Source organism: Cetorhinus maximus, chromosome 9, assembly GCF_964194155.1.
Source record: "Cetorhinus maximus chromosome 9, sCetMax3.hap1.1, whole genome shotgun sequence".
Taxonomy (NCBI): domain Eukaryota; kingdom Metazoa; phylum Chordata; class Chondrichthyes; order Lamniformes; family Cetorhinidae; genus Cetorhinus; species Cetorhinus maximus.
In genome coordinates this window covers 136509365-136526033 of record NC_135887.1, presented here as the reverse complement: position 1 = coordinate 136526033, position 16669 = coordinate 136509365, and the positions used below count along the sequence as shown (strand labels likewise).

General features: G+C 40.9%; 1 protein-coding gene across 3 annotated transcripts in view; it reads left to right on the top strand.

Annotated features, from left to right (window-relative positions):
• Positions 1-16669, top strand: part of ttc17 (tetratricopeptide repeat domain 17) — a 114144-nt gene that overhangs the window by 77516 nt on the left and 19959 nt on the right. For 2 of the 3 annotated variants that reach the window (XM_078549563.1, XM_078549562.1), the window contains exons 17-20: positions 715-879; positions 8138-8409; positions 14129-14306; positions 15408-15528. In XM_078549563.1, the coding sequence (XP_078405689.1) occupies positions 715-879; positions 8138-8409; positions 14129-14306; positions 15408-15528 (736 nt within the window). The remainder of the gene's footprint in view (positions 1-714; positions 880-8137; positions 8410-14128; positions 14307-15407; positions 15529-16669) is intronic. The other variant, XM_078549564.1, reaches the window with a different exon arrangement.

Genomic DNA, 16669 nt, shown 5'->3' with positions numbered 1-16669 from the left:
TGTGTGTATTTGTGTCGGCTTGCTGTTTTGTCTCCGCGCCTGTCCATTGTATTTTAACTGGGGTTTGAGGGAATGGTTGATGAGGAGAATTGCCAAAAGCTACTCTTTATGGGAGGCAGAGGGAATAATGTATATGGAATATGAGGTATTCGTCAATGGTGTAGGAAACTACGATTCCAAATCGAAACAGTTCTCTTTTCTCATTCACTTGGAAAACAAAACACAGGTTCAGACTTCACAGCATAATTGTATATAACTTGTTGGCATAATTGGGCTATTTGTAGTAAATTCAGTCACAATTTAACGACTGTATTTATGATTTCAGTACAAATAATGGACAGAGGAAATCTTAACTTTCATGCCTGTGACCAGTAATAATGTTCATTACCCTAATTTTCTAAATGCAAATATTGAAATGACCATTACAACTTGCATTTAAACATGGCTGGAAAATTGGAAAGGAATGGTCATTGACCTGAAACATTAACTCTTTTTCTCTCTTCTCAGATGTTGCCTGAACTGCTAAATATCTCCAGCATTTTTTGTTTATTATAAATTGGAAATGAAATTTCTCACCAAGTAACATTATGGCTTTTTAAAAATAAATGGTGTTGAACTATTTACTATTCTTCAATCTTTTATATAGATGTTGTGCAAGTTTTGCAAATCCAACATATCTAAAACATGTATGTCATTTCTTGTTCTTATTCCTAGAAGATCATTGTTACAGCAGTCAGAAGGATTTATCAGCTCATGAGCATCAGAAGTATTTTGCTGAGCCAGAAAGGATAATTGAGTCCTCAGAGGAAACCATTATAGAAGAACCCTTTCAACCGTCCGGACACTCAACAGAGGATTCTTCACCATCTGAGCTTAAAAGTCAGTCCCTTTCTTAGTTTTTTATTCTTTCAAGGGATGTGGGCATCACTGGCAAGGCCAGCATTTGTTGCCCATCCCCAATGGCCCTTTTTAACAGGCAATTTCAGAGGGCAGCTAAGAATCAACCACGTTGCTGTTGGCGTTTGTAAACCAGATGGGTTTTTGCAACAATGGACAGTTTCGTGGTCACTTACTGCAACTAACTTTATATTCCAGATTTATTAATTGAATTGTAAATTACACCAACTGATGTGGTGATATTTGAACCCATGTCCCCAGATCATTAGCCTGGTCTTCTGAATTACCAGCCCAGTGACATTACCCCTACACCACCTAAAGGACTTTGTAATGGACATGATTAACTTGTCAATATTTAAATTGAACACTTGTCTGCCTATTTGTGTTGGCATATTGATCCCAAAAGACACATTTATGTAGTAATTAAAATTGTAATATAGACTAGAAAAAATTGACTGAAAACAGTATTTTCCAATGGCGTCCAGATCAAGAGTTGAAATAATTAAAACAACAGAATTATAATACAATCAATAGATTAGGTGAAAAAATGTTGTGAAAGATGCAGAAATTACAGATTATGCCAATAAGGAGTCTTTGATTTTACACCCATTGGCAACACCAGGCCTCCTCAACTTTGCATTTGACTCTTGCCAAGCCTGTGTAGATTTGTGCCTAGAAAATTCTCACTTCTACTTAATTTCTTTACTCATTGTACTATGTCTAGTTGAGGGAATTTTGTATGGCAGACTGGTGTCTACTGGGGAGAAGAGGATTATTTTTCTTTGACACTGTCAGCAGCAATCATAAAAGAAGGAACTACTGAACATACAAATTAGGAGCAGGAGTAGGTCACTCGCCCCCTCAAGACTGTTCTGCCATTCAATAAGATCATGGCTGATGTGATTGTAACATCCTGCCTACCCCCTGATAACCTTTCACCCCCTTGCTTATCAAGAATCTATCTGCCTCTGCCCTAAAAATATTTAAAGACTCTTCTTCCACCACCTTTTGAGGAAGAGAGTTCTACCTATCTGAGTTAAAATGATGATTGGGATGCATTTATTAGTGATGGCAATATTTGTTTCTCACTTACTAGTTGGCCTAAAAAATAGGAACAGGAGGTGGCCGTTTAATCGCTCGAGCCTGTCACTGTTTACTGAGATTATGGCTGATCAGGCAGGTTTATTGGGCCAAATAGCCTTTCCATGTTATCATCTCTTGGTGATAAAATCCATATTGTAATCCCTACATTGTAGTAAAGATTGTTACTGCATGGCTGACCCATGACTTTCAGATAGTACTCTGTTTCACCATGAGATTGATCATAGCCTAGAGAAATCCTAAAAATTGGACTTTAGATAACTGCTTATATTTGCTGTCAGTTCTTCCTCCCATAAAGGGTGCCTATTTCAACTTCTAAAAAAAGTTACATCAGGTCATTTGAAAAAGTAGGTGGGGTGATTCTCAGTGGGCCATCCCCTTCCTGATGCCAGGCCCTTCAATCAGGCACTGAACCCCCCTGGGAGACTGGAAGCAACCCCGACAGGGTTTGCTTGTTGTGCTCCCCACTTGGAGAGATCCCCCTCCGTCCTGCAAGCCCCCTGTCTGTTGCTTGGGGCTGAGGCCCCTAATTGGGAATTAATTGCCCACTTTAAGGGCCTCAATTGGCGGCGGAAGAGAAGGCCGTCCACAGACCTTCTCACCTCGGACTTAATCAGGGTAATGATGGGAAGGCGGCGGGATTCCCACTGGCCAACCTCCCATCTAATTAAATGCCCACAGCCTGCCACCCAGGGGAAGGACATTAAATTCCTCCATGTATCTTCTGACATTTGCATTTTTGATTCCCTTGGGAATCTTGGAGTACATGTCCAGAGATCCCTGAAGGTGGCAGGTTAGGTAGATAAGGTGATTAAGAAGCCATATGGGATTCATTCCTTTATTTCTGAGGCACAGAATGTAAGAACAAGGCGATTATGTCAGAACTTTACAATGAACTATTTAGGCCAGCTAAAATACTATGTAAATTTCCAGCCACTTTACTAGTAGGACGTGATTAGAGAGGGTTTGGAGAAGATTGATGATGATGATGTTGCCAGGACTGAAGAATTTCAGCTATGAGGGAAGATTGGATAGCCTGGAGTTATTTTCTTTGAAACAGCAACTTAATTGAGATGTATAAGATTTTGAGGAGCCTAGAAATGTGCATAGGAAGGAGCTACAGTATTCCCCTTAGCAGAGAGGTCAATAACCAGGGGGGATAGATTTAAAGTAATTGGCAGAAGGATTAGAGGGGAGTTGAGAAGATTTTTTTTCACCCAGAGTGGCGAGGTTCTGGAACTTACTGTCTGAAAGGTGGTAGAGGCAGAAACCTTCATCACATTTAAGAAGTGCTTGGATATACACTTGAAATGTTGCAACCTACAAGACTACAGACCAAGAGCTAGAAAGTGGGATTTGGCGAGATCGCTCTTTTTCAGCTGTCAGAGAGACAATGGACCGAATGCTTCCTTCTGTGCCATAAATTTCTTTGATTCTTTAAATTACTTTCAAAACTTGTTATGCCAGCCTTTCTTACTAATTTGTTCAATTAAAATATCTTAATGCAGTGTCGCTGTCAATCCCTGCCTTACGCAGTCGCTCAGTTGTTTCAAATCCAGAGTAACCTTTGTACTTATTCCCTGAATGCTTTCTACTGCCCAAATATCTTCTGATAATCACTACTCATTGTGATACTCAAAATGTGGACACTGCACATACACTAATAGGAAACTGCATGAGACCATATTTACCTACTTTTGACCGGTAACATTAACTGGAAATTTTGTAATGTGTCTGGGATGATCAGAGTTTACACTTTAGTGGTGAGAATCAGCAAAGACTTGTTTTACTTCCTAAGTAATAGAAGAAAAATTCATGGTTTAAAGTTCTCATTATATTGATTGGTGCCACAAGGAACAAATTTGCAGATGGCATACTTCTTTATGTGGAGGACTTTGCCAAATGTATTTCTAGCATGTTCCCTACTGTCAACAAATTTTAATGAATTTCAGGGCAGGGGGTAAGTTAAATATTAAAACAGCTTTCATATTCAGCAGCTGATAAATAAGTTAAATTCATCCCTGGCTTTAAAAATATTTGCCAAGTAATTGCATGTATCGTTCTAGATTAAGGTATGGATTGTGAGAGCATAGATGCACAAATCTTGGTAACAGTTTGGTTTGCACCAGCAAGGATGAAGATACCAAAAGGTGCTTGTGGCTCCTCTTTTCAATGAAAATGAAAGAAGACACAGTTGAACTTAAACCTGGCGTGCTTTGCAAGTTTGTGTATCTCAGTACAGTTCCCTGAGGGTTAGACAAACCTAAAATAAGTTCCTACAGGAAATAGGATCCAAGCTATCTTGGCCAAGTTTCTAAATATGACTGGATGCCCTAAAGTCTTCAAGATGGTCTCACTGACTCAATGTATTCACTGACTCACTGAGTCAATACACCTGAGCATTCTATTTCCCAATAGAAGATCAGTGTGTTGTTCCTCTCCAGTCTATCAGGTATGAATACAAGTGAGAAACTAGAATTTGGGCTAGGTTTTATTTTAATTATTCATTCATGGAGTGTGGGCAGTGCAAACACTCATTGCCATTTCTAATTGCCACATTCTTGAACCACTGCTGTCTTGTGGTGTAGGTACATCCACACTCTTGTTTCAGAATTTTGACCCAGCAACAATGAAGGGATGGCGATATATTTCCAAGTCAGGATGGTGTGCAATTTGCAGGGGAACTTGCAGATCACGGTTTTCCCATGTGCCTGCTGCCTTGACGGGCAGTGGTAGTCGAAGGTTTTGAAAGTGCTGTCAAAGAAGTCTTGGTGAGTTGCTGCAATGCACTGCAGCCTAGGTGCACCAATGGTGGAAGGAGTGAATGTTTAATGTGGTACGTGGGGTGCCAAATAAGCAGGCTACTTGTCTTGGATGGTGTTGAGCTTCTCGAGGGTTGTTGAAGCTGAACCCAGATAGGAAAATCGATAATATTTCATTACACTTCTCACTTCTGCCTTGTTGATGGTGGAAAGACTTCGAGAGTCAGGAGACCCTCAAACCTGCTCTTGCAGTCATAGTATTCATGTGGTTGCTCCATTTAAGTTTCTAATCAATTGTAACCACTAGAATGTTGATGGTAGGGTTTGCAGTGAGGGTAATGTTGTTGAATGTCAAGGGAAGGTGCTTAGACACTCTCTTGTGCCACTTCTGGGGCAGAAATGTTAGTTGCCACTTATCCACCAAAGCAGCATGCAGACCTGGACTGCTTCATCTAAGTTGTAATTGAAACTGAACACTGTGCAATCATCAGCGAACATCTCCGCTTCTTACCTTGTAATGAGGGAAGGTCATTGATGAAGCAACACCAGGCATACCTAGACATGAGATGCCAGTCTGGTGAAGCTACAACACGTGTGCATGCTAAACAGTGGAAGCAGCATGCTGTTATCAGAGTTGAGCGATTCCACAACCAATGGATCAGATCAAACTTCTGCAGTCCTGCCACATCCAGTCATGAATGGTGGTGGAGAATTAAACAGCTAACAGGAGGAGGAGGATTCATGAATATAATGATGATGGTGCTCAGTGCACGGGAAAGACAAGGCGTTTGCAGCTACCTTCAGCCAGAAATGCAGAGTGGTTGATCCATCTCAGCCTTTTCCTGAGGTCCCGACCGTCAAAGATGCCAGACTTAAGCCAGTTTGATTCAATCCATATGCTATCAAGAAACAATTAAGCACACTTGATACATATGGGCCCTGACACAATCTGGGCTGTAGTGCTGAAGCCTTGTGCTCCAGAATGAGCCGCACCTCTGTACATGCTGTTCTTGTACAAAATTGACATCTTCCTGGCAAAGTGGAAAATTTTATCATTTTATGTCCTGTCCACAAAAAGCAGGGAAAATCCAATCCAGCCAATTATCATCCCATTAATCTCAATCCTCAGCAATGTGATGGAAGATGTCATCGACAGTGCTGTCATGTAACTCTTACAGAGGAATATCCTGCTCACTGCTCAGTTTGGGTTCCAGAGGGGCACTCATCTCCAGACCTCAGAACAGCCTTGGGTCCAAACATGGATAAAAGAACTGGATTCTCGAGATGAAACGAGAGTGTGGCTGTGCTTGATATCATGGCAGCATTTGACTTTTTAAAAATTTGCTTATGGGATTTGGATGTCATTGGACTGGCCAGCATTTATTGCCCTGCCCTAATTGCCCTTGAGAAGGTAGTGGTGAACTGCAGTCCGTGTTGTAGGAACCTCCACAGTGCTGTTAGGAAGGAAGTTCCAGGATTTTGACCTAGCGACAGTGAAGGAACAATGATTATAGTTCCAAGTCAGGATGCTGTGTGACTTGGAGGAAACTTGCAGGTGGTGGTGTTCCCTTGTCCTTCTAGTTGGTAAAGGTTATGGGTTTGGAAGGTGCTGTCGAAGGAGCCTCGGTGAGTTCCTGCAGTACATCTTGTAGCTGGTACACACTGCACCAGTGTGTAGGTGGTGCAGGGAGTGAATGTTGAAGGTGGTGGATGGGGTGCCAGTCAGGCAGGCTGCTTTGTCCTGGATGGTGTCTAGCTACTTGTGTTGTTGGAGCTGCACTCATCCAGGCAAGTGGAGAATATTCCATCACACTCCTGACCTGAACCATGGTGGACAGGCTCTGGGGAGTCAGGAGATGAGTTACACTCCACAGAATTCCCAACCTCTTACCTGCTCTTGTAGCCACAGTGTTTAAATGGCTGGTCCAATTTAGTTTCTGGTCAATGGTAACCACCAGGATGCTGATAGTGGAAGATTCAGCAATGGTAATGCCATTGAATTTAAAGGGGATATTGTTAGATTCTATCTTTTTGGAGATGGTCATTGCCTGGCACTTGTGTGGCACAAATGTTACTTGCCACTTAACAGCCCAAGTCTGAACATTATCCAGATCTTGCTCCATATAGACATGGACTGCTTCAGTAACTGAGGAGTTGCGAATGGTGTTAAACATTGAGCAATTATCAGTGAGCATCCCCACTTCTGACTTTTTGATGGATGGAAGGTCATTGATGAAACAGCTGAAGATGGTTGGGCCTAGGACAACTACCCTGAGGAGCTCCTGCACTGATGTCCCGGGACTGAGATGATTGACTTCCAGCAGCGACAGCCATCCTCTTTTGCACTAGGTATGACTCCAACCAGTGAACAGTTTTTCACAGATCCCCATTCGCTTCAGTTTTGTTAGGGCTCCTTGATGCCACACCCAGTCAAATGCTCTCTTGATGTCAAGGGCAGTCACTCTCACCTCCTCTCTTGAGTTCAGCTCTTTTGTCCAGGGTTGGACAAGGCTGTAATGATGTCAGGAGCTGAGTGGCTCTGGCAAAACCGAAACAGAATGTCAGTGAACAGGTTATTGCTGATTGTCACTTGATGACACTTACCATCACATTGCTGATGATCGAGAGTAGACTGATGGCATGGTAATTGGCTGGGTTGGATTTGTCCTGCTTTTAGTGGACAGTTGCCCTTGAGAAGGTGATGGTGAGCCGTCTTTGTGAACATTTGCAGTCTGTGTGGTGTAGCAAAACCTCTGGAAAAAGTTAATCTCAGAAATCTCCCTTGAATCCCACTTAAGCCTTCTGTTTCTGGGATACAGTTTTGCACAGCTTGGAAGTGAGGTATTTCCGATGAGCTCAAGAAAACAATATCATAAAAGATCGTACAAGTTCCCTGCCTTTCCCACCACTGAAAGTTGTAATAGCTGCATTCCTCCAAATCGAAGAACGCAGCCTTAGTACAAGTGAACAAATCAGTAAAATGGACTATGGAAATCGTCCACATAACAGGGCAGTCATTTAGAATCGAACATAGTTAGTCTTATGTTGCAGCAATATCACTGCTAATACAAACCAAATTCATGCACACCTGGATAGACAATACTATGATAATCCATCTGTGGCTGGACAAGGCATTAACACATTTTCGTGTATCTACCAGAACAGAGACTGCTAATACTTTGATATCTAAGTCAGCTTAATATCTACAATATAATAGTAAATATGTTCTGTTGTCTCAGTTCCAGGCAATACAAGATCATGTAGTTCATGAGCTTTTCAAGGTATGCAGCTGCTTTTTTTGCATCCTGCAGCAACCATTATCTCTCTTTTCTGTGCTCCTTTTCTATTGCTAATCTATGCTCACTGTTTGCTTATAGCTGTAATTGTGGCAGAAAGTAACAGCACTGATGAAAGGGAAATTCCCAAAAATTTGGAGCCTGATGAAAATCCATCTGCCGCAGCAGAAGTTTTTGAAAATACTTGGCCCTCAGAGAAAGACCTTCTGGGAGCATTCGAAGGTGCATTTGAGGTTAAAGGACATCGAGTGGATCTACAGGGTATTCGGGTTTTGAAGAAAGGTATCCAGGACGGAGTGCCTGGATCTTGTTTCGGAGATTGCGAGGATGATGACGATGATGACGCTGAATGGGTAAGTGTTGGTTCAATAATGAAGGGATTTTTCTTTTTGTCATTATGCTGTTTGTGCAGCTAATGTGTTTAGTAGGATAGACAGAGAAGGCCTGTTGATGTCACATGGTCATATTTTCCATATCCATGTGATATTTTGTCATCTATAGACTGATCCATTGATTATTGATATATATTTATAGATGTATACAGTCCATTGGTCACTAGTTTTTGCAGGAGTTTTGTACCTCTGTCCAGAATCCTGCTTCACCTCCTGGTTTTGTGACTACACTTTAAAAGTACTTCATTGACTGCAAAGCACTTTGGGGTATCCTGAAGTCATGGAATGCGCTAGATAAATGAAAGTCTTTCTTTTTGAAATTCATACTATCCAGATCCTTGAAGAAAATAAAGGGTTGCTATTTAAATTGAGCTATTTTCAAATACATGCATACATACAAACAAACAAATTAGTAGCAGGAGTAGGCCTCTTGGCCCCTCGAGCCTGCTCTGCCATTCAATAAGATCATGGCTGATCTGATTGTAACCTCCCACCCACTGCCAATAACCTTCCATTCCCTTGCTTATACAGAATCTATCTGCCTGTACTTCAAAAAATATTCAGAGAATCTGCTTCCACTACCTTCTGAGGGAAAGAGTTCCAAAGACTCACGATCCTCGGAGAAAAAAAGTCTCTCATCTGTCTTAAATGAGTAACCCCTTATTTTTAAACAGTGACTCCTAGTTCTAGATTCTCCCACAAGAGGAAACATCCTCTCCACATCCACCAGTCAAGACCCCTCAGGATTTTATATGTTTCAATCAAGTCGCCTCTTACTCTTCTCAACTCGAGCAGGTACAAGCCTAGCCTGTCTAACTTTTCCTCATAAGACAACCCGCCCATACCTGGTATTAATCTAGTAAACCTTCTCTGAACTGCTTCCAATGCATTTACATCCTTCCTTAAATAAGGAGACCAATACTGCATACAGTATCCAGATTAGGTCTCATCAATGCCCTATATAACTGAAACATAACCTCCCTACTTTTGTAAAAGCAAAATACTGCGGATGCTGGAAATCTAGAACAAAAACAAAAATACCTGGAAAAACTCAGCAGGTCTGACAGCATCTGCAGAGAGGAATACAGTTAACGTTTCGAGTCCAAATGACTCTTCATCAGAACTTCATCAGAGTCCTGATGAAGAATCATTCGGACTTGAAACTCTGCAGATGCTGTCAGACCTGCTGAGTTCTCCCTACTTTTGTATTCAATTCCTTTCGCAATTAAGGATAACATTCTATTACCTTTCCTAATTACTTGCCTGTATCTGGCATGCTAATCTTTCGCGATTCATGCAATAGGACACCCATATCCCTCTGTATCTCAGAGCTCTGCAATCTCTCACCATTTAGATAATATGCTTTTTTATTTTTCCTGCCAAAATGGACAATTTCACGTTTTCCCACATTATACATAGATGAATAATTTCTTGTATTTCTGATCACAGCAGAAATGAATTACATCTATCGGAAGTTTCAAACAGATACCTCCAATTTTAAAGCTTACAGCTCCTTAAATATCCTTGAAACATTTACCAAGAATTCCTGAATTTGAAGAATTGTCAGTTAGATTTGAAAACAGCTGACTGTCATACATATAAGTGAATAAATCCCGTTGTCCATGTTTGTTCAAAACCAGCTGATTCCTTCCTCAAACTTTGGAGATGACTAACTAAACTTGAAACATCAGTATTGAGTTAAGCTTAGGACAAGATTCCGGCAGTAGCTAGTTTTTTTGTCCCTCCCCAAAACCTTCCTCAGATTGGGACACTGAGACCTTTTGTGCTGATGAGATCAAGTGGCGGAGAATCAAGCCTAGAACATTCCATGAGATGCAATCGCAGAGCCACTGAGACACCCCCCCCACAGATTTTAAATATAAATTACTGAGAGGCTGAATAAATAGATCGGGGGAGGGTTCTGGAGAGGGGGATACGTAGGCTTACAAAGTAAAGGGATATGGCAGCATTGCAGGGCAGCTATTTAGGTAATGATACCCAGCATGTGACAGGAAGGGACAGACTGTACAAACATTTTTTAAAAAGCAGCAAATAGGGTAAAAGGGGGAAAAAATGGTAAAAAGGCAAAATTAATGGCTCCTTTACTTAAATGCACTGGGTATTCAGAACAAAGTGAATGAATTAACAGCACAAATAGAAGTTAATGAGTATGATCTTATAGCCATTACAGAGATGTAGTTACAGGGAGATCAAAGCTGGGAACTAAATATTCGGGGGCATTTGACTTTTCGAAAGGGCAGGCAGGAAGGAAAAGGTGGTGGGGTAGCTTTGTTAGTACGAGATGGAATAAGGGTGAAAGCAAGAAATTATCTTGGATCGGAAGATGTAGAATCCATATGGGCGGAGGTAAGAAATAACAAGGGGAGGAAGACACTGGTGGGAGTATTCTATAGGCCCCCTAACAGTAGCTATACTGTAGGACAGAGAATAAATCAGGAGATAATGAGGGCATGTAAAAAAAGGCAGTACATTAATCATGGGTGACTTTAATCTTCATGTAGATTGGGAAAATCAAATTGGCAGAGGTAGCCACAAGCAAGAATTCATAGAGTATACTCAGGACAGTTTCCTAGAACAATATGTTGTGGATCCAACCAGAGATCAGGCTATTTTGGATCTGGTAATGTGTAAAGAGGCAGGTTTAATAAATGATCTCAGAGTAAAAGAGCCCTTAGGAAACAGTGACCATGACATGGTAGAATTTAACATTCAGTTTGAGAGTGAGAAACTTGGGTTGGAAACAACTGTGCTAAACTTAAATAGGGGTAATTACAAAGGAATATGGGCAGAGTTGGCTGGAGTGGACTGGGAAAGTAGTTTGTGCAATAGCAGGCGTTTAAGAAAATAGCTCACAACAACGATATATCCCAGTGAGGACAAAGGATTCTAGGAAGTGGATAAACCAACCATGGTTAACCAAGGAAGTTAAGGATAGTATCAAGTTGAAAGAAAAAAACATACAATGCGGCAAAGATTAGTGGTAAGCCAGAGGATTGGGAAAGTTTTAAAAACCAACAAAAGATTACCAAAAATAATAATGAGGGAGAAAATAAGCTTTGAGGGTAAATGAGCAAGTAATATAAAAGTGGAAAGTAAGAGCTTCTTTAAATATATAAAAAGGAAGAGAGATGCTAAAGTGAACATAGGCCCTTTAGAGAATGGGGCTGAGGAAATAATAATGGGGAACCAGGAAATGGCAGAGGAGTTGAATAAATACTTTACATCAGTCTTCACAGTAGAAGACACTAGTAGCATTCCATAAATACTAAATAATCAAGGGGAAAAGTGTGTGTGTGGGGGAGGGGGAATAAATGCAATAACTATCACTAGAGGAAAAGTACTAGGGAAACTAATGGGGCTATAGGTCAATAAGTTCCCTGGACCTGATGGGTTGCATCCTAGGATATTAAAGGAAGTAGCCACAGAGATAATGAATGCACTGGTAGTACTCTTCCAAGAACCCTTTGATTCTGAAAAAGTCCAGAGGATTGGAAAACTGCCAATGTAACATCTTTATTTAAAAAGGGAGGGAGACAAAAAACAGGTAACTATAGCCCAGTTAGCTTAACATCCGTCATTGGGAAAATGTTAGAGCCTATTATAAAAGATGTAATAACAGAGCATTTAGAAATGCATAATATAATCAAGCAGAATCAGCATGGCATCATGATGGGGAAATCATGCCTGACAAATGTATTAGAATTCTTTGAGGAGGTAACAAGCAGGATAGATAAAGGGGAACCAGTAGATGTAATATATTTGGATTTCCAAAAGGTGTTCAATAAGGTACTGGACATAAAGCTACTTAATAAGATAAGAGCCCATGATGTTGGGGGTAGTCTATTAGCATGGATAGAGGATTGCCTAACTAATAGAAGACAGAGAGTTGGGATAAGAGGTCATTTTCAGGATGGCAACCTGTAACTAGTGGAGTGCCATAGGCATCAGTGCTGCGGCCACAATTATTTACTATATATATTCATGACTTGGATGAGAAAAGTAAATGTGCTATCGCCAAGTTTGCGGATGACACAAAAATAGGTGGGAAGGCAAGTGGTGAGGGTGACACAGAGTACAGAGGGATATAGACAAGTTAAGTGAGTGGGCTAAAACTTGGCAGATGGAATATACTGTGAGAAAACGTGAGGTTATCCATTTTGGCAGGAAGAATAGAGGAGCTGAATATTATTTAAATGGAGAAAGACTGAAGAAAGTTGCAGCACAGAGGGGTTTGGGGGTCCTTGTGCATACAAGTTCAGGTAACGGGGAAGGTAAATGGAAAGTTGGCCTTTATTTCAATGAGAATGGCGTATAAAAATAGGGAAGTCTTGCTAAAACTATACAAGGCACTAGTTAGACCACACCTAGAATACGGTGAACAGTTTTGATCCCCTTATCTAAGGAAAGATATACTGGCATTGGAGGCAGTCCAGAGAAGGTTCGCTGGGTTGATACCGGGTATGGAGGGATTTTCTTATGAGGAGAGGTTGAGTAGGTTGGGCCCGTACACATTGGAGTTTAGAAGAATGAGAGGTGACCTTATTGAAACATATAAAATTCTTAGGGGACTTGACAGGGTAGATACTGAGAGGTTGTTTCTCCTTGTGGGGGACTCTAGGACCACAGGGCATAATCTCAGAGTAAAGGGTTCATTTAAATTCATTTAAGACAGAGATGAGGAATTTCTTCTCTGAGGGTAGTGAATCTGTGGAATTCTTTACCGCAGGGGGCTGTAGAGGCTGGGTTGTTAAGTATATTCAAGGCTGAGATAGACAGATTTTTAATCAGTAAGTCAATCAAGGGCTATGGGGAAAAGGCAGGAAAGTTAAGTTGAGGATTATCAGATCAGTCATGATCTCATTGAATGGCTGAGCAGACTCTACGTCTTAGGATCTCACGGCCTTATGGCCTGTTGGAACATGCAAGATTCTGAAGGGGTTTGACGGTAGACACTGAGAGGTTGCAAAGGGTTGTGAATCTTTGGAACTCTCTACCCCAGTGGGTTATGAATGCTCCATCATTGAAGATATTTAAAGCTGAGATAGACAGACTTTTAATGCCTCGGAATCGAGGGATATGGGGAGGGGTGGGTGAGTGTAGTTGAAGCTGAACATCAGCTATGATCGCATCGCTTGGCGAACTGAATGGTCTACTTCTGCTCCTATTTCTTATGGGCATGTCATTATGCATTAGTTGATAAACTGAAAGCTGGAAAATTGCGAACTGTGTTACTGTATGTGGTTCGAATTCTATTCAGTTGTTGAGGTATAAATTCCCGTCACAGCCCAGGCTATAGAGGTAGGGTAAGACCTTGAAGTAAAAACTTTAATGAAGCTATTGAAAGGCATTTAATTGCATAAATTTAGTCATGTCATTGTGGAATATGTAATATTTGAATTTTTGATTTTTGTTGAAAACTTTATTTTGAACTTGAGGTTACAGTTGAAAGGCAAAAAAAGCCATGGCTGAGAAGTGTTTATGTGCATTTTTCACAGCAAGTAACATTTGTGGATAGAAAGTGCAGTCATATGCAAGATACATATTAATTCTGACAAAGACTGCTTTTGCTGCTCTGGCAAAGATTGCTTTGCAATTAAGATAAATATGCTTGTTGCTTATGTTTTTAAATCTTCCAACTCTTCATCTTTTATTGAAAAAGATCACTGTTCAAGTTAAACGTATAAAGAAGTCAAAAACAGACAGTGCAGAGAACCAGGACTACGATGGTCGAAGCGGTGAGAAAAGTGACAATTATCTAGTAAATGAGGAAGATGATGATCATTATCGGTCTGCGTTTGAAATAACTGGGCCTAAAGTACCCTCTCCAGGACCACAAGGTAAATGGTTACAAAATGTATGTGTGGAATTGGTTCATCATTTGTTTTGTGCATGCTTCAGCCTTTTTTTCCTTTAGATCAGTGTTATTCACGTGGGTGTAATCAGAATGGAGATTTGAAAATTATTCTGCAGAGTAAAATAGTGGCCACTGATTGTAGGATTGTGAAAACATAAGAGATAAGAGCAGGATTAGACCATGTGGCCCGTCGATCCTGCTCACCATTCAATGCGATTGGCGCTGACCTTTGGCTACAACCCCATTTTCTTGCCTGCTCCCCATACCCCTTGATCCCCGAGAGACCAAAAATCTGTCTCTCTCAGCCTTAAATAGATTCAGTGATGGAGCATCTAGAACCTTCTGGGGTAGAAAATTCCAAAAATTCATAACCTTCGAGTGAAAGAATTTCTCCTCATCACCTAAATGAAAAGATTAGTATATTGCCATAACATTTGAAAGCCAGTTTATTTTTTGTGATGGATGTGCAATTCAATCGTCCTCACGAAGCTTTGTACATCTGTTAAATTGCATGATCAAAACTCTCTGAAATCCATACTGCTGCTTCTACATTTGCTGTTGGGAACGCTAATGTGGCGGGTTTCAGTTATTGCTTTCTCCAAACTAATTTTTATGAGTAAATCTTCATTGTTTCACAGAATTAGTGAAAATAATAGTATCAGCGTTGCCTTTGATATAAACTTTCACATTTTTGCTAACGCATAGTTTGGGGACCTTATCTTTGCAAAATTGCTTGCAAGTCTGTGCCCATGGCACTTTGGGACTAGTCACAAGAGGAGCTTATATCCTAGAAGTTCGGTCCCTGAGATTAAAAGCTACACTATTGCAGAGTGCTCCATCTAGCAGCTCAATGAAGCAATGCTGAAACTCAATTCAGTTGTAGGAAACAGATTAGCCATAAAATTTGGAAAGTAGTATTTTATCGTCCTATCTCTTGTTTGTTTATTAGAAAATTGTAAGCACGTGCTAATACCTTGAATTGTGCAGGTATACTAAAATTTAAGAATGGTACATTTACAAGGAGCCAGAAAATTTATAAGATGTCCTGCTGTGGTTTAGTTGGCTTAATTTCTATATCCTTCAGGAAAGAAGAGAGATTATATCAGTCTTGGATGGCCCAGCCCTGACGAATGTCTGAAAATCCGAAGAGTGGAGCTTACAACTGTTGCAAGCACTTGGCTAGCAGTTTCAGCCAAAAATATAGAGTAAGCCATATTCCTTTCTTTTCTCAGACACAGATAACCCAGACCTGTAATGTTGCATTATGTACCCTTAAATACCATAGATTGCGGCACGTTCACGAGAATAGTTCCAAGCAAGAGGAACTTCAGTTATGCGAATAGATTGGAGAAGTTGGAACTGTTTTCTGCTGAGGAGATTTGATAGATGTATTCCAAAATCATGAAGGATCTGGACAGAGTAGATAGGGAGAGAAACTGTTCCCATTGGCAGAAGGATCGAGAACAAGAGTGCACAGATTTAAGATAATTGGCAAAAGAAGCAATGGAGACGTGAGGAAAAACTTTTTCACGCAGCGAGTGATAAACGCCTAGAATGCTCTGCCTGCGAGTGTGGTGGAGGCAATTCAATTGAGGCATTCAAGAGGGAATTGTGTTGCTGTCTGAAAAGGAAGAACGTGCAGGGTAATGGGGAGAAGCTGGTGGCACCCACACTAGGTGAATTGCTCATTCAGAGAGCCAACACAGACATGGTTGACTGAATGGCCTCCTTCTGTACTGTAATAATCCTGTGATGGTGTATAAATCGACCTGGCATTAAAGACAACCCCATTTTATCGGTCCCAAAAACCATGTTTTTGCATAAACCTGACATACACGTCAAACCCCCTTTTCACCCATGACATGCTGAATTCGTGTTAGCAGTCAGTCTCAATTTTTCACCTCACAAATGAATGTTTTACGTACTGGTACCTTATAACTGGGCATAATGGATCGGGCAGGTAATATGGCTGTGTTGCAAAGATGAATAGGAGTTTAAGACACGCCCAGAGCAGACTGTGTGCGGCAAACGACAAAGATAGCAACCACCACACCCGCTCCGGCACTTCACTTTTATACTTGGCATGTAAGTCAGACCCTGTTTTTGGAGGGATTTTTCGAAGTTTCAAAGGCCGACATATCACAAAATGGTTATGGTGCAGAAGGAGGCCATTTGGCCCATCGTGTCTTTACCAGCTCTCCAAATGAGCATAATGACCTAGTGCCATTCTCCTGCCTTTTCCCCGTAACCCTGCACATTGTTTCTCTTTAAATAATCATCTCATGCCCTCTTGAATGCCTTGCTTGAACCTGCCTCCACTGCACCTCCAGGCAGTGCATTCCAGAC